This window comes from Sphaeramia orbicularis, chromosome 14, assembly GCF_902148855.1.
Source record: "Sphaeramia orbicularis chromosome 14, fSphaOr1.1, whole genome shotgun sequence".
NCBI lineage: Eukaryota > Metazoa > Chordata > Actinopteri > Kurtiformes > Apogonidae > Sphaeramia > Sphaeramia orbicularis.
In genome coordinates this window covers 22,505,733-22,528,773 of record NC_043970.1, presented here as the reverse complement: position 1 = coordinate 22,528,773, position 23,041 = coordinate 22,505,733, and the positions used below count along the sequence as shown (strand labels likewise).

Here is a 23,041-nt window from a genome sequence, read left to right as displayed (position 1 = left end):
GTAGACAAAAATATGTTGCATCCTTAGTGATAAAAACTGCCATTAAAATTGAATGGTAAAAGATATGGAGGTTAAGCTCATCTGTTATGTCTAGGATTTGAAAAAAATAAGTAGTCGGACCATCTAGCTTTTGTTTATGCACAACTTTTCTATTTGTAGTTAATGATATAGTGGTAAATTTAAAAAAAATTCTACATAGCTTCATATTTATTTACATAAGAATGCTGCAATAGCGCCATTATAGCATAGACATTCATGTTGTGGATAAAAAAGGTACTGCAGACCTGTCAAGCAGGAGACACGGGTTCAATTCCCTGACTGGGAGGTGATTACTTTTCTGTTCTTTACAAGCAGAATTTTTATTATTAGCAACTACTACTAATTATAATTACATTATTTTAACCCTTAAATTCATAACTAGTGAAAAATGACCCAGTGAGGTTGTTTTCTTGCAATATCTTTGTTAAAAAAAAAAGTTATTCCATATTCCAAGTATTTCTCTTCTTCTTCACATCATGCCTTTTAAATTTTTTACTGACCTTTGATTTTATGAAATTGTAGTTTGTGTATTACTACCCCAAGCTTCCATAAATGGGTCAAAAATGACCCGCATTCATGTTCAATGGAATTTCATCTGATCCTTTGATTCATCTTACATTCTACACATTCATTCTACATGCAACATTAAAATGGTAAAAGGTAAAATTACCATTCTACATGAATTCATTCATCCTACATTCTACAGCAAGACCAAAGGACAAATCACAAACGTTTACTGCATACAGTGATAACACAGAAGACACAACAAGAAGAGAGAGAGGAACTGGACACTCACTCACTCACTCACTCACTCACAAATAGGGCTGGGTAAAAAAATCGATTTAATCGATCTCAGATCGATCTCGTTTTAATTTTATGTAATCGATTAATAGTGGATGAGATCGATTTTTTCAGAGCAGGACTGGGAGTATGCGGAACCGCGGCTCCGTCTTGTGAACCGCTGGGGAAGACTTGGTCTAGTTCGCGGATTTATGGCTGAAATATCATATTTATTTCCTTTCTAATATCAATATTGATACCAGTATTGATGTGTTGCATGACTGCGGTACTCAAATAATCAGGTTACAACTCAAAATTGTACTTTGGTATCTCTAAATTACTCTGACTCAATCAATTACTACTGAATCGAATCGATATTGAATCGAGTCGAATCAAATTGTGATTAATCGATTCAGAACCTCATGAATCAAAATCGAATCGATTATGGAAATTGGCCATGATACCCAGCCCTACTCACAAAATAGATGTTGACATTATTCTATTGCGGTTATATGCTATATATAGTTTCCAAATATTAAAAAAATCATAATTTTGTGGATCAAAATAAAAAACAAATGATTATTTTTAACTTGACAAAATGTCAGAAGTGCCATAAAATACATTGATTTCAACAAGGGTCATTTTAGACCCAGTTATGGAAGAGTGGAGGGTCCAGTCACTCGTGCATCAAAGGGTTAGGATAAATTTTACATAAAAGTAGTTGGCTTTGTCAGATTTGTTGGTCATAATTGACGTTTGTAATTGTCATAAGTGACAGTAGATTAAAAAAGAATGTTTCCGACCAGTTTTGAACTGAGGACCTGATTCCAGTATCTGCTGTGGGTTTCCATAGTGTAGTGGTTATCACGTTCGCCTCACACGCGAAAGGTCCCCGGTTCGAAACCGGGTGGAAACAACTTTTACTAAACCGATGCTGGCACTAAAACAACGCAGGATAAAGTATCCTCTGCAGTGATACAGACTATCCTTGAATGGTTTGTTAAGGAAGTACAGGATAATCAATCGGTCAATCAAATTTTATTTATATAGCACCAAGCAAACCTAAGCAAAACAAAAATGATACTGTTTGGGAGACATAAAACAGAATCCCATGTGTAACTGATAATTGATAATACACAAATAGAGTAAATGAAATAAAATTTGTGGGTGTAATCTTGGACCACAAAATCTGCTGGAAACCTCATATAGGGTAAGCCGCGTAAGAGCAAAGCTGGCAAAATGCACTGCAATTCTTGGAAAAATAAGTCATGTTCTGGATCCTAAATCATTGCACATTCTGTATTCTTCACTGTTTTTACCATATCTATCCTACTGTGTGGAGGTCTGGGGAAGCATCTATAAAAGCACTCTACAGCCCATATGCACACTACAGAAAAGAGCAAAAAGGACAATAAATAAAGCAGGATACAGAGAACGCAGGTAATGTACAAAGCAAGAAATAATCTACTGCCAAAAAATATCTGGGGAATGTTCACTGAATGAGAAGGTGGGTGCAAGCTAAGGTGAGACCTAAATTTGAAAAAAACATACACTGCCAGTCAAAAGTTTGGACTCACCTTCTCATTTAAATGGCATGAGATGGACCATAGATGGCCAACAAGTGCTCAGCATCACTGGGAACTCCTTCAAGACTTTTGGAAAACATTTCAGGTGACTACCTCATGAAGCTCATAGACAGAATGCCAAGAATGTGCAAAACAGTAATAAAAGCAAAATGTGGCTATTATGAAAAATCTAAAATATACAAGATGATTTGAGTTATGTCACACTTTTTTTAAGTACATAATTCCATATGTGCTAATTCATAGTTTTGATGCCTTCAGTGAGAATCTACAATTTAAATAGTCATGAAAATATAGAAAAACCACGTGAGTCCAAACTTTTGACTGGTAGTGTAACTTAAGAACAACAATGAAAATATGTGCATAACAAGCTGTGGAGTGACTTTGTGGAACAGTCTGGAGCAAGACATAAAGTAAAGTACAAACATAAATATATTTAAAAGGATGTATAAAAAAATTATTTCTAAATAGGGATATAGAAGGTGAGGGATACAAATAGTATTGTCCCAAATACCATTCGTGATTTCTTGGAATTAAGAGAGAGTAATTATAATTTGAGAGATCTTTGTATTTGTGAATGGACTAAAGTGAGGACAAATGTGAAGTCTAGATGGACAGGGGCTGTGGGTGTGAAATTATGGAATGGACCTGATGATGCATTTAAGTTATTCACTCGTTTGGCAAAGTTAAAAAAAAAAAAAAAAGCCGTAAGTTTAAAATTATTTAAGAATATTGAATTGAGATGGTAGATATGTTTTTGCTGTGGATTTTTTTTTCTGTTTTTGGTGTGAAGGCTCAATGCTTGATGCTGTATACATTTAATTTAATGTAGGCTAAGCAGTGTATCAGGTAAAAAGGATAGGCAAAAAAATAAGCTCTTGCTTCTAGCCTATTCCTTTTTTGGTTTTTATGTTTATTACAGTTATTATATTAAGTGCAATGATTGATGTACAAACCAAACCAAACCAAAAATAAATTCATTCATTCATTCATTCATTCATTCATAACCACAATAAAACAATGTCAACATCTATTTTGTGACCAACCGACCTTCCTTCCTTCCTTCCTTCCTTCCTTCCTTCCTTCCTTCCTTCCTTCCTTCCTTCCTTCCTTCCTTCCTTCCTTCCTTCCTCCTCCCTCCCTCCCTCCCTCCCTCCCTCCCTCCCTTCCTTCCTTCCTTCCTTCCTTCCATCCATCCATCCATCCATCCATCCATCCATCCATCCATCCATCCATCCATCCATCCATCCGTCTGTCTGTCCGTCCATCAATCATCACTGTCCTCGTTAGTATAGTGGTGAGTATCCCCGCCTGTCACGCGGGAGACCGGGGTTCGATTCCCCGACGGGGAGGTGCTTACTTTTCTGTTCTTTACAAACAGAATTATTATTATTATTTGCAACTACTATAATTACATTGTTTTGACCCTTAAATTCATAACTGGTGAAAAATGACCCAGTGAGTTTGGTTTCTTGCAATATCTTTATGAAAAAAAAATTTTTTTCAAATTCCAGGTATTCATGTTTTTGACATCATGCCTTTTAAATATTTTACTTGACTTTTTATTGTCTTTATGAAATTGTAGTTTTTGTATTACTACCCCAGGCTTCCATAAGTGAGTCAAAAATGACCCACATTCATGTTCAATGGAATTTCATCTGAACCTTTGATTCACCCTACATTCTACACTCATTCACTCTACATTAAAATGGCAAAATTACCATTCTACATGAATTCCTTCATGTTATATTCTACAGCAAGACCACAGGACAAATCACAAATGTTTATCACAACTGCATACTGTTTATTACAGTTATTATACAAAATGCTATGATTGATGTACAAACCAAACCAAAAATAAATTCATTCATTCATAGCCACAATAAAACAATGTCAACCTATTTTGTGACCAACCGACCGACCGACCTACCTACCTACTTAGCTAGCTTCCTTCCTTCTTTCCTTCCTTCCTTCCTTCCGTCCGTCTGTCTGTCCGTCCGTCCGTCTGTCCATCTGTCCTCATCGTCCTGAGTATCCCCGCCTATCACGCCGGAGACCGGGGTTCAATTCCCCGACGGGGAGGTGATTATGTTTTCGTTTTTTTACAAACAGAATTTTTATTATTAGTAGAGCTGCAACCGATTAATCGACTCAAAGTGATCCAAAAAAATCATTCAACCACAATTCTCCAGAACCAAAGCTTTTCTTATCCGACTTATCCAGGGTGTACCCCGCCTTCGCCCCTATGTAGCTGGGATAGGCTCCAAGCGACCCCTGTGACCCTAGTGAGGATAAAGCGGTTTCAGATAATGAATGAATGAATGAATGAATAAATGCATTTTTAAATAGTTAAAAATGGAAAAAAAAATTTCAAAAACATAAATTAATAATTTTGTGGCTCAAAATTAAATACAAAGGATTATTTTTAGCATGACAAAATGTCAGAAGGGCCATAAAATACATTGATTTCAACAAGGGTCATTTTAGACCCAGTTATGGAGGCGTGGAGGGTCCAGTCACTTGTGCATCGAAGGTTAAGGATAAATTTTACATAAAAGTAGTTGGCTTTGTCAGATCTATTGGTCATAATTGACATTTGTAATTGTCATAAATGACAGTAGAGTGAAAAGAATGTGTCCGCCCAGTTTCAGACCAAGGACCTGATTCCAGTGTCTGCTGTGGGTTTCCGTAGTGTAGTGGTTATCACGTTCGCCTCACACGCGAAAGGTCCCCGGTTCGAAACCGGGTGGAAACAACTTTTACTAAACCGATGCTGGAATGGAGTCTTAAGTCTTTAAAAGTTTTTCTACATATCTGTGATTTTCAATATTGTTTTATATTATTGCATTTATTATGTAATAATATAACATAATATTTGTATATCACATTATACCATGTATATCGGTTATGTTTTTGTGTAAAATTTTTTGACTAGAGAAGGCCAGTTTCCGTAGTGTAGTGGTTATCACGTTCGCCTAACACGCGAAAGGTCCCTGGTTCGAGACCGGGCGGAAACACTATCTTCACTGTCATTTATGACAGTTACAAACGTTGATCAGGACCAACAAAGCCAACTACTTTTATGTAAAATTTATTCTAACCCTTAAATGCACGAGTGACCGGACCCTCCACTCTTCCATAACTGGGTCTAAAATGACCCTTGTTGAAATCCATGTATTTTATGGCACTTGTGACATTTTGTCAAGTTAAAAATTATCATTTGTATTTTCTTTTGATCCACAAAAGAATGATTTCATCATTGAAATTTTTTTTTTCATTTTTTCACATTTTTAACTATTTAAAAAATTTTTTTTAAATATTTTGAAAAGCAACAGCATTCTGCAAAAAGCAGAAAAATGCAGAAAGGAATTTCTGCAAAAGCAGAATTCCTTCATGTTATATTCTATAGCAAGACCAAAGGACAAGTCACAAATGTTTATCACAACTGCATACCGTTTATTACAGTTATTATACTAAGTGCTATGATTGATGTACAAACCAAACCAAAAATAAATTCATTCATTCATTCATTCATAGCCACAATAAAGCAATGTTAACTTATTTTGTGACCTTCCTTCCTTCCGTCCTTCCTTCTGTCTGTCCGTCCATCCATCTGTCCGTCCGCCCACTTGTCCTCATCGTCCTCGTTAGTATAGTGGTGAGTATCCCCGCCTGTCACGCGGGAGACCGGGGTTCAATTCCCCGACGGGGAGGTGGTTATGTTTTCGTTTTTTTACAAACAGAATTTTTATTATTAGTAGAGCTGCAACCGATTAATCGACTCAAAGTGATCCAAAAAAATCATTCAACCACAATTCTCCTGAATCAAAGCTTTGTTTCCTTCATTTCTCTGCTGTTAAACATTGGTTCCACTGTTGTGTTTCACACAGACGCTTATTGTGACGCACAAAGAAGCTTCAATTCAGGAAAATTGCAATGGAATATTTCCCTTCAATCAATTCCAATCGATTAATCGAATCGGGAATTTTTGCATTCGCTTCAAGCACTTCATTAATTAATTGGTTGCAGCTCTAATTATTAGCAACTACTACTAATTGTAATTGCATAATTTTAACCCGTAAATTCATAATTCATGAAAAATGACCCGGTGAGGTTGTTTTCTTGCAATATCTTTGTAAAAAAGAAAAAAAAAAGTTATTATTTCATATTCCAAGTCTTCCTCCAGAAACATGTTTTTGACATCATGCCTTTTAAATTTTTTACTGACCTTTGATTGATTTTATGAAATTGTAGTTTTTGTATTACTACCCCAAGCTTCCATAAGTGGGTCAAAAATGACCCACATTCATGTTCAATGGAATTTCATCTCAACCTTTGATTCATCCTCCATTCTACACCCATTCATTCTACATTCTATACTGAAATGGTAAAAGGTAAAATTACCATTCTACATGAATTCATTCATTCTACATTCTACAGCAAGACCAAAGGACAAATCACAAACGTTTACTGCATACAGTGATAACACACAGCAAGAAGAGAGAGAGGAACTGGACACTCACTCACTCACTCACTCACTCACAAAATAGATGTTGACATTTTTCTATCATGGTTATATACGATGTATAGTTCCCAAATATACTTTTTCAGATTTTCAAAGTATTTAAAAAAAAAAAAAAATTTAAATAGTTAAAAATGGAAAAAAAATATTTCAAAAACATATGAACACATGAAATCATTCTTTTGTGGATCAAACTGAAATACAAAGGATTATTTTTAGCATGACAAAATGTCAGAAGGGCCATAAAATACACTGATTTCAGCAAGGGTCATTTTAGACCCAGTTATGGAGGCGTGGAGGGTCCAGTCACTCGTGCATCGAAGGTTTAGGATAAATTTTACATAAAAGTAGTTGGCTTTGTCAGATTTGTTGGTCATAATTGACGTTTGTAATGGTCATAAATGACAGTAGGGTAAAAAGAATGTTTCTGCCCAGTTTCGCACAGAGGACCTGATTCCAGTGTCTGCTGTGGGTTTCCATAGTGTAGTGGTTATCACATTTGCCTCCCATGCAAAAGGTCCCCGGTTTGAAACCGGGTGGCAACAGCTTTCACTAAACCGATGCTGGAACTAAAACAACGCAGGATAAAGTGTTCTCTGCAGCGATACAGACTATCCTTGAATGGTTTGTTAAGGAAATCAGTCCTTAAGTCTTTAAAAGTCTTTTCTACATATCTGTGATTTTCAATATTGTTTTATATTACTGCATTTATTATGTTATAACATAATATTTGTATATCACGTTATACCATGTATATCGGTTATGTTTTTGTGTAAAATGTTTTGACTAGAGAAGGCCAGTTTCCGTAGTGTAGTGGTTATCACGTTCGCCTAACACGCGAAAGGTCCCCGGTTCGAGACCGGGCGGAAACATTACTTTTACTGTCATTTATGACAGTTACAAACGTTGATCAGGACCAACAAATCTGACAAAGCCAACTACTTTGATGTAAAATTTATTCTAACCCTTCAATGCACGAGTGACTGGACCCTCCACTCTTCCATAACTGGGTCTAAAATGACCCTTTTTGAAATCCATGTATTTTATGGCACTTGTGATATTTTGTCAAGTTAAAAATTATCATTTGTATTTTCTTTTGATCCACAAAAGAATGATTTCATCTTTGAAATTTTTTTTCATTTTTTCACATTTTTAACTATTTAAAAAAAATTTTTTAAAATATTTTGAAAAGCAACGTATATATAGTAGATAATATATAGTATATAACCCCAATAGAACAATGTCAACATCTATTTTGTGAGTGAGTGAGTGAGTGAGTGAGTGAGTGAGTGAGTGTGTGTATGAAAGCTAATAGAGAGAGCGGTCATACTTCAGTCAGTATAGAACAGAAAAGTAAACACCTCCCCATCAGGCAATTGAACCCCAGTCTCCCACACCTCAATCAATTAATCAATCAAATTTTATTCATATAGCGCCAAATCACAACAAAAGTTATCTCATGACACTTTACATGTCGAATTGGTCGAAAACCAGACTCTCTTAACTTTAACTTTCTTTATTTTTCATGCCCTACACACCGCATCAGGGCCAAAAGTTGTACAAGCGAAAAAAAAGAGATCTGAAACTGAAAAAAGATCTGAAAGTGGAAAAAATGAGATTTCAAAGAAAAGATAAAACATGCAACTGAAAAATAAAACCTCAAATATTAAAATATATAGGAAAGTGAAAATGAAAATAAATAATTTATTCAAAAGAATTACCGAAGTGAATCAAAATTATATTTAACCTGAAAAACCGTTTGATATACTTTTTTTTAAATTTCAGTACATTGTTGCATTTTTCAAAATTCAAGATCAAACCTTAAAATTTTCAGTTTCAAATTTTTATTTTTTTCATATGCAAAACTTATGGCCCTGGATTGGCTCCATATTTATGTAGCTTCAAATTTATCTTCATAACAATGCTGCAACAGTGCCATTATAGCGTAGACATCCATATTGTGGACAAAAAGGGTACTGCAGGAAGTCATTCTTGTCGTCCTCGTTAGTATAGTGGTGAGTATCCCCGCCTGTCACGCGGGAGACCGGGGTTCGATTCCCCGACGGGGAGGTGCTTACTTTTCTGTTCTTTACAAACAGAATTATTATTATTATTTGCAACTACTATAATTACATTGTTTTGACCCTTAAATTCATAACTGGTGAAAAATGACCCAGTGAGTTTGGTTTCTTGCAATATCTTTATAAAAAAAAATTTTTTTCAAATTCCAGGTATTCATGTTTTTGACATCATGCCTTTTAAATATTTTACTTGACTTTTTATTGATTTTATGAAATTGTAGTTTTTGTATTACTACCCCAAGCTTCCATGAGTGGGTCAAAAATGACCCGCATTCATGTTCAATAGAATTTCATCTGAACCTTTGACTCATCCTCCATTCTACACCCATTCATTCTACATTCGACACTCATTCATCCTACATTCTACACATTCATTCTACATTCTACATCATTCATTCTACATTCTACATGAATTCACACATTCTACATTCTGCAGCAAGACCAAAGGACAAATCACAAGCGTTTATCACAACTGCATACAGTGATAACACAGACACAGACACACACACACACACACTCACTCACTCACAAAATATTGTATTATATTTTATTATTATATTGTATATAATAGACATTGTTCAGTTGCATTGTTCTATTGATGTGTGTTTTGACGCTGTTGAGTACTTTTCTCCCACGATGCACAGCTGCAGTAAGCTTCATCACTCTGATCCTCTGAGGAGAAGGCGACACGTCTCCAGCTGTTTTCAGTTCTTCAGCTTTTATTTATATCAGGTACTGATTTTTTTTTTTTTTTATACAAATCCATTTAGTCATGAAGCTATTAATACTTTCACCTGTGAGTTATAGCTTGACAGATAGCATGCTAACAAATTTTTGCTGCTAATTCTTTTCAATGACTCATTACTGCACTGACCGGGTTTTCTGTCTTATATCAATTTACTTTGTTTATGTTTCAGGGGAGATTAAATCTGCAGGAATGTGTCATTTCTTTCTCTCTTCAGATTGGCTTGTCACAGTTCTACAGGTATACGCGGCTGGCCAACAATCCAGCGTGTCTGGAATGGTCAAGCATCCAAGTGGCAATTTTGACTCAGGCCATGAAAAAAGAAGAGAGGAAAAACACCGTGAGAGGGAATTACGGGGTTGGAAAGCAGGTAAAAAAAGAGGTGTCTCTTCTATAAAAGCACAAGACAGCCAGGGGATTACAAGAACACACTTCATTTAAACTGATGATAAGACCTGTTCGTTGTTTAAAACGTCATTATTTTTGAATTTAAAAAAAGAGGAATTTGTGTCAACATTTAAATATTTCAGGAATTATAACTTATGCGTAGACTGACAAATACCCACTGAGCTCAGCTGATTTCGGAAGCAATGTGTTGTCACCACCAAGTGTTCATACCCTGTATAGCAACTACACAGGACTAAGCAGAATTTCTCCTTCACGAAAAACTACAAAGTATGTAGGAAAACATGTAAAAGACATTTGGCATTAACTCAAAACAGAGTAATAGATATTCACTTCAAGATGTAAAAACAGACATATTTGTTATAATAAACAGCCTAAATGCAATGTATAATCGATTTCTTTGTATTGTCACATTGCAGTGATAATTGCAAACTACATGAATTGCATGTGTTAATGATGAAAATGCAATATGATGAGAATTGTATAAAACAGGCTGAATTCATTTTAACAGTTTTTAGACCAGTGTTATAATTTACTGTTTTCACTTTATTCTAAATAGTTACATAAAAGCAGTAATCCAACACAGCATTTTGTCATATTTATCTTAAAAATACAACTGAAATCAGGGACTTCAAGTCAAATGCTGACTAGGGAAAGCTTATCTTAATTTCTAGCAGTGTTTAGCTCCAGTGTAGTCAAAATATACACAAAATGTTAAACGTGTAACTGTCATGTTCTGTAATGACAACCGCAGTGTAACAACTTCAACGAATCACTGAGAAATGTATCACTAAGGCTACGTTCAGACAGCAGGTCTTAATGCACAATTCAGATTTTTTTGTGAAATCCCATTTGTGTGCTTGTTCATATTACACATTAAATGCGACTTCTATCAGTTTGAGAATGAACTGAATGCGACCCTGAAGTGACCCACATATGCAAAAGAGATCCTGACATAATAGGTGGGGGGAACAGCGCTGTGAGCAGTGACATGTGGGATCACCACAGCAGAAGAGGGAGAGCATAGTCACATAGGTGCGGATGTTGTGGAAGTTGTTACTAAGGTTGTGTTAATGTATGTGTATATCGGACAGAGATGGGTTTGATTTGTGACATTACAGCAATATGATTCAAATATTAACAGGTGGAACTGCATTAAACTACTTGTCCGTGATAAATTAATTATAACTTAATCTATCATTTAAAATATTCTGCATTCTGACCGTTGAGTCGGTCTGACAGTACAGTTATATCTGAGATTAGTGTCAGAGGGAGACATCTAAGGGACACTTTTCAATAAGAAAATAAAAGCAGTTGCTGGTATCATTAAAGTAATGAGAATATCAAGGCAGGAGAGCGCTTGGCATTTTGGTGTTTTACTTTGTTGAAATTTTAAATGGTGGTAGGTCATTTTAGCATAGAACAAATGGTTTGTAGATTGAGTGGATTAATGTAGACATGGGTGTTTTTTACTTAAATCTTGTCTTCCACATTTGTTGATATTTGTCTTTCAATGTCCTTGGGTATGTACAGTGGGTTTTATTTGGTTTTCTGTGGATGCAGCATAGATGAAAGCCCAAGGTAGATTTCTTTCAATTGTTGGACAATAAAGTGAATCTTGAATTTGAAGAAAAGACATGTAGACATAAATATGTATGCACAATTCAACCTGGAAAAACAACAAAGCTAAAGGCGACCTGAAGATTATAAAAAAAATTTTCTGTGATGAAAATTTCAAATAAATGACTTCTTTTCCTGTATTCAGTGTATTGAGTGCATTTAAACAGGAAAACATGGCCATATTTTCAAACTATTATCTCGTAGACTGTTATCGCAAATTCACTTCAATATTCCACTGTTCCACTAAATATGTTACCTGGTCGATGTGTCACATCGTACATACTGTAATGAGATGAGTAGGAAAACAAATGGCAAAAGTACAGGTTAGTTCATGTTTCAATGTATATGATAAACTGTTATTTCTCATATATACTGGTATACTGTACATTTATACAAAAGATTTATAAATCTTCCACTACAAAGAACCTGATAAGTGAATGTGTTGTATAGGCAGTGTTTTGAAGTAGATCTGGTAACTGGACAAACATTTGTGTTGAGTACAACCCATTTTCTCATTAATTCTCAGAATTTCACATTTTGACCTGAAAACTGTATCTATGAACCTATAGCCAACACACATTTTTGACTTATTTTTTCTTTATTAGTGACTCAAACTTGAGAAAGTTTCAATACTACTATGCTTAGGCATTTTATTTGTAGACCAGTGTTACGTCTAATGTCACTAATTTTCATCATAGCTATTATAATATTCTAATTAACAATAACATAATTTAGCATCTTTTTTAACAGCAGCAACACATATCATTTGTTTTTTTATATACAATTGTAAATAAATCTGGGAAGCAAGGGGTTACATTTGAAGCAAGCTTTTGCTGAAGGGAAAGTGATAGTACTATACCACAGGTATCAAACATATGGTCAGTGGCCAAAGCCAGCCCACCAAAGGGTCCAATCTGGTCCAGTGGGATGAACTTGTGAAATGCAAAAATTTCACAGAAGACATTAACAGATAATGATGAGAAAATCATTTTAGCTCAGTGCGATCCCAAGTGGGTCAGATCAGTGAAATAATAACATAATAGCCCATAAATAATGACAACTCCAAACTTTTCTGTATGTTTTAGAAAAAAAGTAAAATTACATTAAGAGAGTATCCTTTACAAAATGTTAATAACATGAACAACTGGAAATTTCTTAAGAAAAATAAGCAATTTTAACATTATGCCTCAGTTTTTCATTTACACATGTGCATTACAACTTGTAGATCACAGGGGATCTATAAATACACAAAACATTTTATAACAGGCAGAATATTGGTAAAATTATACTTGTTTTTTCTTTTCCCCCTTTTTTTAGTTTGTAGATGCAAATATTTTTTATAACAGAATTTTACTTTTTTCACTGTTATTATTTCACTGGTCCAGCCCATTTGAGATCATATTGGGCTGAATGTGGCCCCTGAACATAACATGAGTTTGTACTATACAGTGCAATATTTGCCTCTGAGATGTAGCAGAGTAGACATATAAAGGTGCATGAAATAAAGAGACTCAAATTAAATACAGGTACCTCAAATATGTACTTAGTTGCAGTCCCTGAGTAAAACCAGGCTGCTTCTTTTCATTCCACTGCGTTTAATGTGTCAGTGACAAGACTCTGGAGGCATTGTTTGAATGAACCCCAGTGATGAAACTCAGCCCTGCAGTTCACAGACTCACCTGTAGGTGGCGCATGTCCTCTCCTCCTCAGTCATGAATCTGTCAGAGGGCAGAAGTCAGTAGGTAGTTCGTCGGTAGCACAGGGTAAGAACCACGTTATTAACGACTTTATTTCAATGCTACCGCAGAGTTAATGTGTGTAGGTTCTGTTGTTGGGAGGACTTGTGTGGTTCTAGAGGCCACGAAGGAAAAGTTGCAGCTTGTGTACCTAATGTTTACATTAGCTCGTATTGCTATCTGGTTAGCTTCATTTCCTAATGCTAGTATCCCAGTTTGCTAACTCTGTTCCGGCTTCAAGTTTGCCGACTGGCCCGTGTCTACAACAACAAGCATTATAATTTGGGTTACGATGAAATAAAAGTCAAATAAGACTCAGTTATAATTTGGATCAAGTCAGTTTTAGTTTGCTAAATTGCCAACTTTGGTTTAGTTAGCCGTAGTCTGTTAGCAAAGACAAGCTGACGTTTTGCCCTAGCAAACTTTCACGACCACTGTTTGTACACATCAGACTGAAAAGTTAACTAACAGTCTGAATTAACGCCAGTGTCTAGTGATGTACTACATTTATATCTAGCAGTCATTCCAGATAAATGATTTTACAGAGAATGTACACGTGTTAAAGACTAGCTTCTTGTTACTGATGACTGTCATGTTACTATGGTTTTGGTTTAAGGCTAATGCTAAACTGTGCTGTCGTAGCAGGTATGTAAATGTCTGAGGACAGGGAAGCCCAGGAGGATGAGCTACTTGCTTTAGCAAGTATCTATGACGAGGAGGAGTTTCATCGGGCGGAATCTGCTCAGGGGGGAGAGATTCAACTCTGTCTGGAGCTCCCTACTGATTTCAAAGTAGTTTGCAAAGGTACAAAACTCTAAGCTGTAAGGCCTGTGTATCTGTAAAATAGTTAATTTGTCAGGAAAATGTTGAAGGCACTTTTAATACATCATTTCAGCCATGTACTGTAGATGGAAATGTTCTGTCACACTTCAAATGGTTATGCTTTTCTTTTTGCATTCTTAAATTATATGTTTATTAGAAATGTAGAAGTGTAATTAGATGTCATTCTGGTGTGGCAGGAGAGAAGCAAACTGAACATAATGTCAGCTTCCTACCTCCTTTGGTGCTCAACTTTGAGCTTCCTGGAGACTATCCATCCACATCCTCACCACTCTTCACTCTCAGCTCTAAATGGATGACAAGGGCACAGGTGAGACTCCAGCCCCTTTTAGTTCTATTTTTATTTCTACCACCACATTAGAAGAATTCTTTTAAAACATCTAATAGTGGCAGGTAATGCAGGCACACAGCACATAGCCATGTCTCTGAGATTTCTCCCTGACATCAGCAAATCATATTATTTTTTCCTTATTATCATTACTAAGTAGACCTTTTTCCATTGTAGACAGTCTTTCTTACACATCAGGCAGACTACAAATGTTACTGATAAAATTACTCATATCTCTGTTCAGTTTAGTCTCCTCAAGAATCCATTCCAGTGAATCAACCTGACTCACAATGCCCCCCACCCCTTCCCTCCTCAGATGAGCACTCTGTGTAGACGTCTGGATGAGCTGTGGGATGAGAATCAGGGCTGTGTGGTTCTTTTCACATGGATCCAGTTCCTCAAGGAGGAAGCTTTAGACTTTCTTGGTATCAAGTCTCCTCTAGAAGTCACCAGAGCAGGGAGTAGAGCAAATGGTGAGCGCAGGAAAGCTGACCCAGCAGCCACAGGTATAGTATGTGTTGTGTGAAGTCAAGCAACCATGGAAAAGTAGATTCTTCTTAGCAGACACAAAAACTTATGAAATAATACATAATAGAGAAATAACAGGTGTAACATCGACTAATATGCCACTTTTTTTCCAGCTCATTTTGAAAAAGATGAGGAGAAAAAAAGAGAAGTTAAGAAGGGAAATCCTGAACCACAGTCGTCTTCATCACACCTGGACCCAAGGACTGTCGTGCTGCTAGATCCCCGTGCCGACATTCTACCTCAGCTCCTGGACTTTGATGAAGAGCAGCGCCAAAGGGTCTTCAATGGGAAGGTCTTCTGTTGTGGGATTTGCTTTGTAGAGAAGCTGGGCTCCAGCTGCCTTTGCTTTAAAGAGTGCCAGCATGTATACTGCAAGGCCTGCATGTCTGAATACTTCCAAATCCAAATACGGGATGGTAACGTTCAGTGCCTTAATTGCCCTGAGCCCAAATGTTCCTCTGTAGCCACACCATTGCAGGTAAGTGAAGGTTGTGTGTTTTCTTTATAGCTGTAAAATGTAAATTGAATTAATCATTTTATCTATTAAACAAGTATTTTTTATAATAGAACTTCACTGACTTTACACTACTCCAAATCTAATCTAAATCACTGATTCTTTCATTCACTACTGTCGTCTCTCAGGTGAAGCAGCTGGTAGATGAGGAGCTATTTGCCCGTTATGACCGTCTACTTCTCCAGTCCAGTCTGGACCTCATGGCTGATGTGGTCTACTGTCCTCGCCAGTCCTGCGGCACTGCGGTCATGGTAGAACCAGACACAACCATGGGCATTTGTTCAGCATGTCAGTATGCTTTCTGTACACTGTGCAAGCTGGGCTATCATGGCGTCTCCCACTGTAAAATTAATGCAGGTAACATCCCAGGAAATACAGCTGTTTGTGTTTGTGATTTATTTGCTATGCAGTATGTTAAAGTATGGAACTTCAGGATAAGTGTGGAAAAAACAAAAGACTCTATGGAAAAATAAATGTTTGATGAAATATTTGTGTGTGTGTATACATATATATATATATATATATATATATATATAAAAGCAGGGTGCTTATCTTCTGCTACAGGCTTTTTCCTTTGGCACGATAGCATACATATGTACATATTAACTACTGAAATGTGAAACCATTTATTTACAAAATAAGCATCCATTCAATATCAATCATGGTTTTAAGTCAAGGAGAGTTAAAAGTGGTGTTTTTAAAAGTAAAATGTTAAGGATCTCTATTTCATTATCTGTTTTTGTGTTTGATGGATGAAAATAGCTGTTTTTTAGTGCTATCTTTTGGTCAGATATCAAAGTTATAATAGTTGTGTATTTTTTATTTATTTCTGTGTGACTGTGACTTTTCATTTTTGTGAAGCTGATGATACTCAGTTTACTGTAATGGAGGAGGAAGGATCATTCATGCATCAGAGAATTTAGACTTTTTTCATCTTAAAATAGTTTTCAAGCCTGTTATTGATTATCAAGATAGTTTTTGATTAATTTCTAGGTATTAAGTTGGTTATTAAGCTCTAGATACTAATCTTAAATGATTTTGTCCCTGTTTTTTGCCTCGTGTCGCAGATGAACTACGTAACCTCAGAGATGATTACCTGTCAGCCACTACCGAGGGCAAAAAGTTCATGGAGCAGCGGTTTGGAAAGAGGGTGATTCAGAAAGCCGTCGAGGAGTCCTTTAGCAGAGACTGGCTGAATGAGAACTGTAAATGTTGTCCACGTTGTGGCACAAACATACAGGTATCTAAAGCCTCCTGTCCTGGTTACAGTACAATATATCAGGTCTGCAGTTGATGACGTATTCTCTCTGTTTGTCTAGAAAGTTGATGGCTGCAACAAGATGACCTGCACTTCCTGTAAACAATATTTCTGTTGGCTGTGCCTGGGCGTCCTCAGCAAAGTCAACCCATACAGTCACTTTAACAACCCACATTCGCCCTGTTACAATCAGTGAGTATCACGTCTTTCCACTGTTATCGACTGTTATGGGGTTCTTTAAAACTGACTAAAAAAATATGTGGAAAAAATGATGGTGTAGTCGTAAGCTGTAGTGATGGTTTTTATTGACATCCCAGTGCAAATAAGTGTCCAAAAAAAAAAAAATTGTTTAAAAAAACCCACAACAAAAATGGTGGGAAAAAAATACTCTTTATAAATACTGTATATACAGTATTTACAAGAGTTCAGCTTTAACTACATTCAGTAGAACAAAACAAATCACTACAATGTTATCACAACTCTCAAAAACTCACTTCAATGCAACCACCACAAAACTCCCTCCTTGTACTAGGCCCAAACACCCCCATTTATACCCATAGCCCCTACCCTGGGCATGACATAACTTCCCCCCAAGCTCACGAAATTCAACTATTTAAACCCGTGAAGTCAGAGCAATAGTTTTTGCCATCTACATCTGGCCGCTGTCCCTGCATGCACCTGATAGGTGAGTAAAATGTGAATGTGTGTGTATGCATTTGTATGCTTTTGGGGACGGCCACTGTGTTGAGTATGCACCCTCAGTCACAGTGACAGCAGAAAGGTGGAAAAGGGTAAAAAAAATTCTGGTTTTGAGATCGTGATTGTTGAATTTGGAGATGAGTGAAAATGTAGGTCTGTTTGCGGTCTGGCTTGTGTGTGTGTGTGTGCGCACGTGCGTGCGAGCTAGTGACTAGTCACATCGACATAGAGACCATTTCAGTAGACTGTTACGGTCTGGCTCAAAGACCGCAACCAAAAGAAAAGTAGCGAGTGGGGTTGGTGCAAAAGTGCTTATTTTATTTTTAAGTGCAGGTTAGGATATAATAATAATCTAAGAGTCCATGTTGAAATCTATGGTGCAGCCGCAGCCACTCGGATGGAGTGCAGGTAGGTCTGGCGTGAGTGTGAGAGAGCAATGGTTGACAGGGAGGGGCTTATAAAGATGGGCAAGACACCAGAACCAGGTGCAGCACATCTGCTGATTACCAGGACAATCCCACCTTGGTCAGATCCTGTAAAGGAAGAAGCAGAAAGACCAACACACACCTAGTGGTGTGGAGGGGTCATCACAGGACGTCATAGTGATGTCAGCTAATGAGAAAATAAGGAATAGAAATGTCTTGGTATGCTGTTCTATAGAATACTCCCACTGAATATCCAATAGTTTTTGTCAGTCAGGGAGGAGCACAAACTGAACTAACTGTCAGTACACAACAAACTGAAACATCTGGGTCCAGGCCCTGGCATTTCTGTTTGATTCATCAGATATAATCACGAATCAGGAAACTCACAAATGGAGTATTATTTTATCCATTTGACACAGACTGGAGCTACCGTTCATTAAACCCAAGTTTAGCCCCTCCTTTACAAATGCATTTAACTAATGCTATATGTACAAAAAAAACATGTAACGATGTGGAATAAAGGCTGCGTCTGTAACCGGTCCTTTTGTAGCCTCTGTGAATGTAGTTCAGTTTCTTTCCTTGTGAACACCCACAAAGTTTTGTCAACTTCAGTTTCTGAACCTGACATCACGTTATTATATGTCACTGTCAATAATATGCAACATAACTCATTTCAATGAGCAGCAATACAACTTACTTTAAAGGATTATAACATATGGGACTTTGTTGTCAGCAGATACCAGGATCTCTGTTGGACACCAGTAGCTTAACTTAGCCATTCTAGGACACCACCTGCACTGAACTTTTATAGTGTCTTCTGCTGTGGTCGGCGTCAGACATGTGCCTATTCCCAATTCACCCCTTGGCCCTCCCCTTAACCCCTACCCCTTGGCCCTTGCACTTGGCACTACCCCTTGAAATGGAGTTGCAAGGGGTAGGGGTTGAAACATTCCCCTATGAAATGATCCAACCCTTCAAGACCTGTTACATCCTCAGCAGTCATCAATGCCGCTATAAACAGATGTGACAACTTTGTTTCCGAAAGAATTCCCCATGCCCTCAGCGGCTGTAACCATCTCTGTTCCATAGGCTTTGGGCATCTTTTTGCAACTATCAACCACAAACCACAGAAATGCGATCTATAACACATTGAAACGGCATTAAACAGTCGATCAGATGATTAAGTTGATGAAGAAAATACATACATTTGTGTTTCTGTCATCACACTGCTGCACTTTTTTGCTGTGTTTACCGCCATCTTGCCGATGATTCGAACAGAATTATGTTAAATTTCTCATTCCCCTCTATTTGTTGTATGGTCCTGAAAAATCGCAGTTTTGAGGGCCAAACAGCTCTCCCCCTTAGCCCTTCCCCTCCAACTCATTAAGAATCAGGACACCCCTACCCTTTCATGTGAAAGTGTAAAATGGAGGGGTAGGGGTAAGGGGGAGAGCCAAGGGGTGAATTGGTATTGGGCCTTATTCTGACTTGACCTGATTGATCCTGATGTCCAAATTACATTCATAAAAAGCCTGAGAGATGTCCAACGTGAGCCCAGTTTTTCCAAACTGAGCTAACACTGGGGTGGGATAAGGTTAAATAAACAGCACCATCCACTTGTAACTGAATAGTGGAACCATCACTTTCTGCTGCCAGTTATGTCCCGCCCACAAATAAACATCGTCGCTGTTGGCAAACATCAAATTGTCCTAATTGTCCTAAATGGATTCTATCTTCTATTTCAGACTCTTTCACGGTGTGGATCCAGATGAGGAAGATGCCTTCTGGAGTGATGAAGAGGACTGATCAGTGCAGTACCTGTCCCCGCTGTATGCTCTTTCTGAATGCACTTTATCTCACACAACCATCACTTCACCTGTGACACTCACTGTGTATAGGTGAAAATAGTTTAATATATGCTTTACAAAGATTCAACATTCAAGCGCATACTGTGTACTAATAGAGTCTATGGTTCGACAGCCATGAAATAATGACATTTCCTTTTTAAGATCAACAAGGGCACATTGTGGGATATATGGATAGGTAGAAAAAGGATATGAAGAGATGTCTGTATTGACAGAAAAAAAAACTGTTGGATTCAATCAAGCTTTGCAGAATTAGTTTTTGCGATTCATTTAACTACTCATGGATTTATTATATCAAATGGCTGTTTTGGAAGAACTAATGATTTTCAGTTTAGTCGGCTCAGACTAAGCATTTCTGTTCCGTCTCAGATCTGATGACAGAGACACTACATTTGGCTTTCATTGTTATTTGCTGTTAAGTCTCTAACTCTAAGCACAGCTAAGCCTCCTTAAATTAACCTCAAGGCGAGTATTTCAGTGAGTTTGTTAATGTATGTGTCAGCTTTGATACGCATGTACTGTTAGTAAGGGATTCAGTACAAAACAGGCAAACTTAGAGGGTTCTTTGTCCCAGCTACAGAAAATTGTGATTGTTTTTAGATAGAGATCAATGATCTTTGGTTAAGTATTAAAATGGGAAACCCTTAATGCCTGTTAAGTTTACAAATCTAAAATAACTTCTTGAAATATTTTCATGGTGTGCCTGCGAGGGTCTGTTCATCCGTGGCCAATCCTCCGATGGAGTGAATGTTCTTTTCTTAATGAGTTGTGTGGGGTTCAGCTTTACAAAATGTTGGAGGAGAGATGTTCTTACTTTGTGTTCACAGCCGTTTACGAATTAAATTAAACCAGGCCGTTTTTCCAAATTCTCCATGTTTGTCGTAGACACTGTAACTGTAAAGTTGCCAAATATTCTAATCTAGGGAAAGTGATAGAAATGGAGTACAATAGTGATAATGTCAAGGCAGGAATATTTTTCATTTGCTCAAAAAGGAGCCTGTACCATACAAGCACCACTGTTAGAACCACTGAAGAACCTCTCCTGCCCTAAATGATCTGGGCTCCACTGATTTTGTTTAGTTTTTGTACTCGATGCCAGTCTGGACAGTCTGAATATATTATGCATTCTTGTTAAGGTAAGAAACGCACATGGAATCAGTTTCCCTTCAACAAACACCCAATTCATAATGATAACGTACAAAATCCAGTTGTTTATAAAAAAGGCCTTCAGAATCCTGTCTGAATGCATCCAGCATACTGTTTCACAGAATAAAAGTTACCACTGAACCTTTGTCTGTTTAATTCATTTCACAAGTGTGGAAATATTTGCGTCATAAGTGAGGATTTGATACAATAATAATAATAATACATTTTATTTATAGGCGCCTTTCAGGACACTCGAGGTCACTGTACAAAGTTGTTAAAAGTAAATAAAACACAATTAAAATTACACATATACATATATAAAACACATAGGTTCATAAAATGGCAGTAGATAAAAGTGAAATTATGGAATTTAGTAGGCATGTCTGAATAAATAAGTCTTAAGCTGGGATTTGAAGGTGGTAATAGAATCACAGTTTTTTATGTGTTCTGGGAGGGCATTCCAGAGGCAGGGGGCTGAGCGGCTGAAAGCTCTGGACCCCATGGTAGTCAAGTGGGCAGGTGGGAGGGTGAGTTGGAGAGATGAAGATGACCTGAGACTGCGGGTGGGAATGTTTATGTGGAGGAGGTTACTGAGGTACCGAGAGGCAAGGTGGTTTATGGCCTTGAAGGTGAGAAGTAGAATTTTATATATGATGCAAAATTTAACAGGAAGCCAGTGGAGGTGTTGCAGGACAGGTGTTACAATATTAATACAATATTTCTTTCATTTCTTTTTATGTCTGAACATTTGGGAATCACTTTCACTCAATGACTACCTCAGTACACATGGATTTTATGATTTACAGCTACTTTACTATTTTGATTTTCCACTATCATATACTTACTTATTTATACCTATTTCTTTCACCAAAATTTACCAAAACTCGCCTTGAACTCTCTGCGTTTGTACCGACTCTCACAGGCAAAACAGTTAAATAATTGAACTTGTTGGATGGTCAACCACAGACAGAAAAATTACTGCTTCTAACAAGTAATATTGAATAGCGACACCACTACTGCTGTCACTACACCTTTTATGTTTTCGTCTAGCTTAATCTATTAGATTGTCTTTTTCAGTTTTTACACTATTTTTGTTTTGGTAGGTCCTTGACATTGTTTTTGTTTTATGTCTTTACACTATTTTACTCTGACAAGAAAATTAATAATAATAAAAATAGGACCATTGGCCCTGTATCTCACCGGGATGTACTATCAAGAATCAACAACAACTTGAATTTGTGAGGTTGTCAGGTTCTGCCACTATGTTAGAGTCCTGTGGTCTCGATGCAGGAGATCAATCTTCCAATAGAAGTGGGTGGTACTTTCACTGGAGGAGAACTCAACTAGTATATGACTTCTATCAGTGCTCAATAGTAACTATATTTATATCTCTAAACATTTACATGTTATAAGCCATTAAAATATGGCCCATTATAAGTAAAGGCAAATTTTTAACATTCAAAGAATTTGTCAAAAATTCAAAAATGTAAATTTTTCAAACTGAACAATCTTTGTAGGCATTGTCCAAAAAAAGCTACATATGAAATTGGAAATGAATCTGACCGGTAGTTTGGGAGAAGATGATCGTTGAAATGTAGACATTGGTGATCTTGAGTTTGACCCTTCAAGGTCAAAGGTTATGGACCCAAATGAAAGTCCATATATGACCTCCTATCAGTGCTCAATAGTAACTATTGATATCTGTAACCATTTTCATGTTATGAGCCGTCAAAATATGGTTCATTGTAAGTAGAGGTAAATCTGTGAACAATATCCCAAGGAAGCTACAAATAAAATTTGAAATTAATCCAACCAGCAGTTTTGTCAGAGATGTTTGAAGAAATTGCTAACGAAGATGCCACTGTCACAATAGCTGATGTCCTATTGGCCGGTGTGATTAAAAAAAAGCTCTGCGACACATTTTAGG

At 36.9% G+C, this 23,041-nt stretch overlaps 1 protein-coding gene and 8 non-coding genes across 10 annotated transcripts; all 9 read left to right on the top strand.

The window, feature by feature from the left end:
- The first annotated feature begins 1,662 nt into the window (after positions 1–1,662).
- Positions 1,663–1,735, top strand: trnav-cac (transfer RNA valine (anticodon CAC)). Its single transcript has one exon. It is a non-coding gene; the product is annotated as a tRNA-Val (tRNA).
- A 1,947-nt stretch (positions 1,736–3,682) lies between these two features.
- trnad-guc (transfer RNA aspartic acid (anticodon GUC)) lies at positions 3,683–3,754 on the top strand. Its single transcript has one exon. It is a non-coding gene; the product is annotated as a tRNA-Asp (tRNA).
- Positions 3,755–5,084: 1,330 nt separating this feature from the next.
- Positions 5,085–5,157, top strand: trnav-cac (transfer RNA valine (anticodon CAC)). Its single transcript has one exon. It is a non-coding gene; the product is annotated as a tRNA-Val (tRNA).
- Positions 5,158–5,346: 189 nt separating this feature from the next.
- On the top strand, positions 5,347–5,419 carry trnav-aac (transfer RNA valine (anticodon AAC)). The gene has a single exon. It is a non-coding gene; the product is annotated as a tRNA-Val (tRNA).
- A 624-nt stretch (positions 5,420–6,043) lies between these two features.
- On the top strand, positions 6,044–6,115 carry trnad-guc (transfer RNA aspartic acid (anticodon GUC)). Its single transcript has one exon. It is a non-coding gene; the product is annotated as a tRNA-Asp (tRNA).
- A 1,281-nt stretch (positions 6,116–7,396) lies between these two features.
- On the top strand, positions 7,397–7,469 carry trnag-ccc (transfer RNA glycine (anticodon CCC)). Its single transcript has one exon. It is a non-coding gene; the product is annotated as a tRNA-Gly (tRNA).
- Positions 7,470–7,723: 254 nt separating this feature from the next.
- Positions 7,724–7,796, top strand: trnav-aac (transfer RNA valine (anticodon AAC)). The gene has a single exon. It is a non-coding gene; the product is annotated as a tRNA-Val (tRNA).
- Positions 7,797–8,922: 1,126 nt separating this feature from the next.
- trnad-guc (transfer RNA aspartic acid (anticodon GUC)) lies at positions 8,923–8,994 on the top strand. Its single transcript has one exon. It is a non-coding gene; the product is annotated as a tRNA-Asp (tRNA).
- Positions 8,995–13,447: 4,453 nt separating this feature from the next.
- On the top strand, positions 13,448–21,255 carry rnf14 (ring finger protein 14). 2 transcript variants are annotated; one of them, XM_030154652.1, is made up of 9 exons: positions 13,448–13,538; positions 14,154–14,315; positions 14,531–14,661; positions 14,996–15,185; positions 15,321–15,685; positions 15,850–16,078; positions 16,789–16,961; positions 17,041–17,171; positions 19,849–21,255. In XM_030154652.1, the coding sequence occupies exons 2-9, from the start codon at positions 14,165–14,167 to the stop codon at positions 19,907–19,909; spliced, it is 1,431 nt and encodes a 476-aa protein (XP_030010512.1). In that variant the 5' UTR covers positions 13,448–13,538; positions 14,154–14,164; the 3' UTR covers positions 19,910–21,255. The 2 variants fall into 2 exon arrangements, with proteins under 2 accessions (XP_030010512.1, XP_030010511.1); XM_030154651.1 differs by having other exon boundaries at positions 13,463–13,538; positions 14,157–14,315.
- The last annotated feature ends 1,786 nt before the right edge of the window (positions 21,256–23,041 follow it).

Coding starts and splice junctions, on each gene's coding strand:
- rnf14 (XM_030154652.1), top strand. CDS start 14,165: ATGTCTGAGGACAGGGAAGCCCAGGAGGATGAGCTACTTGCTTTAGCA. Junction 14,662..14,995: donor AATGGATGACAAGGGCACAG/GTGAGACTCCAG, acceptor TTCCCTCCTCAG/ATGAGCACTCTGTGTAGACG. Junction 16,962..17,040: donor GTTGTGGCACAAACATACAG/GTATCTAAAGCC, acceptor CTGTTTGTCTAG/AAAGTTGATGGCTGCAACAA.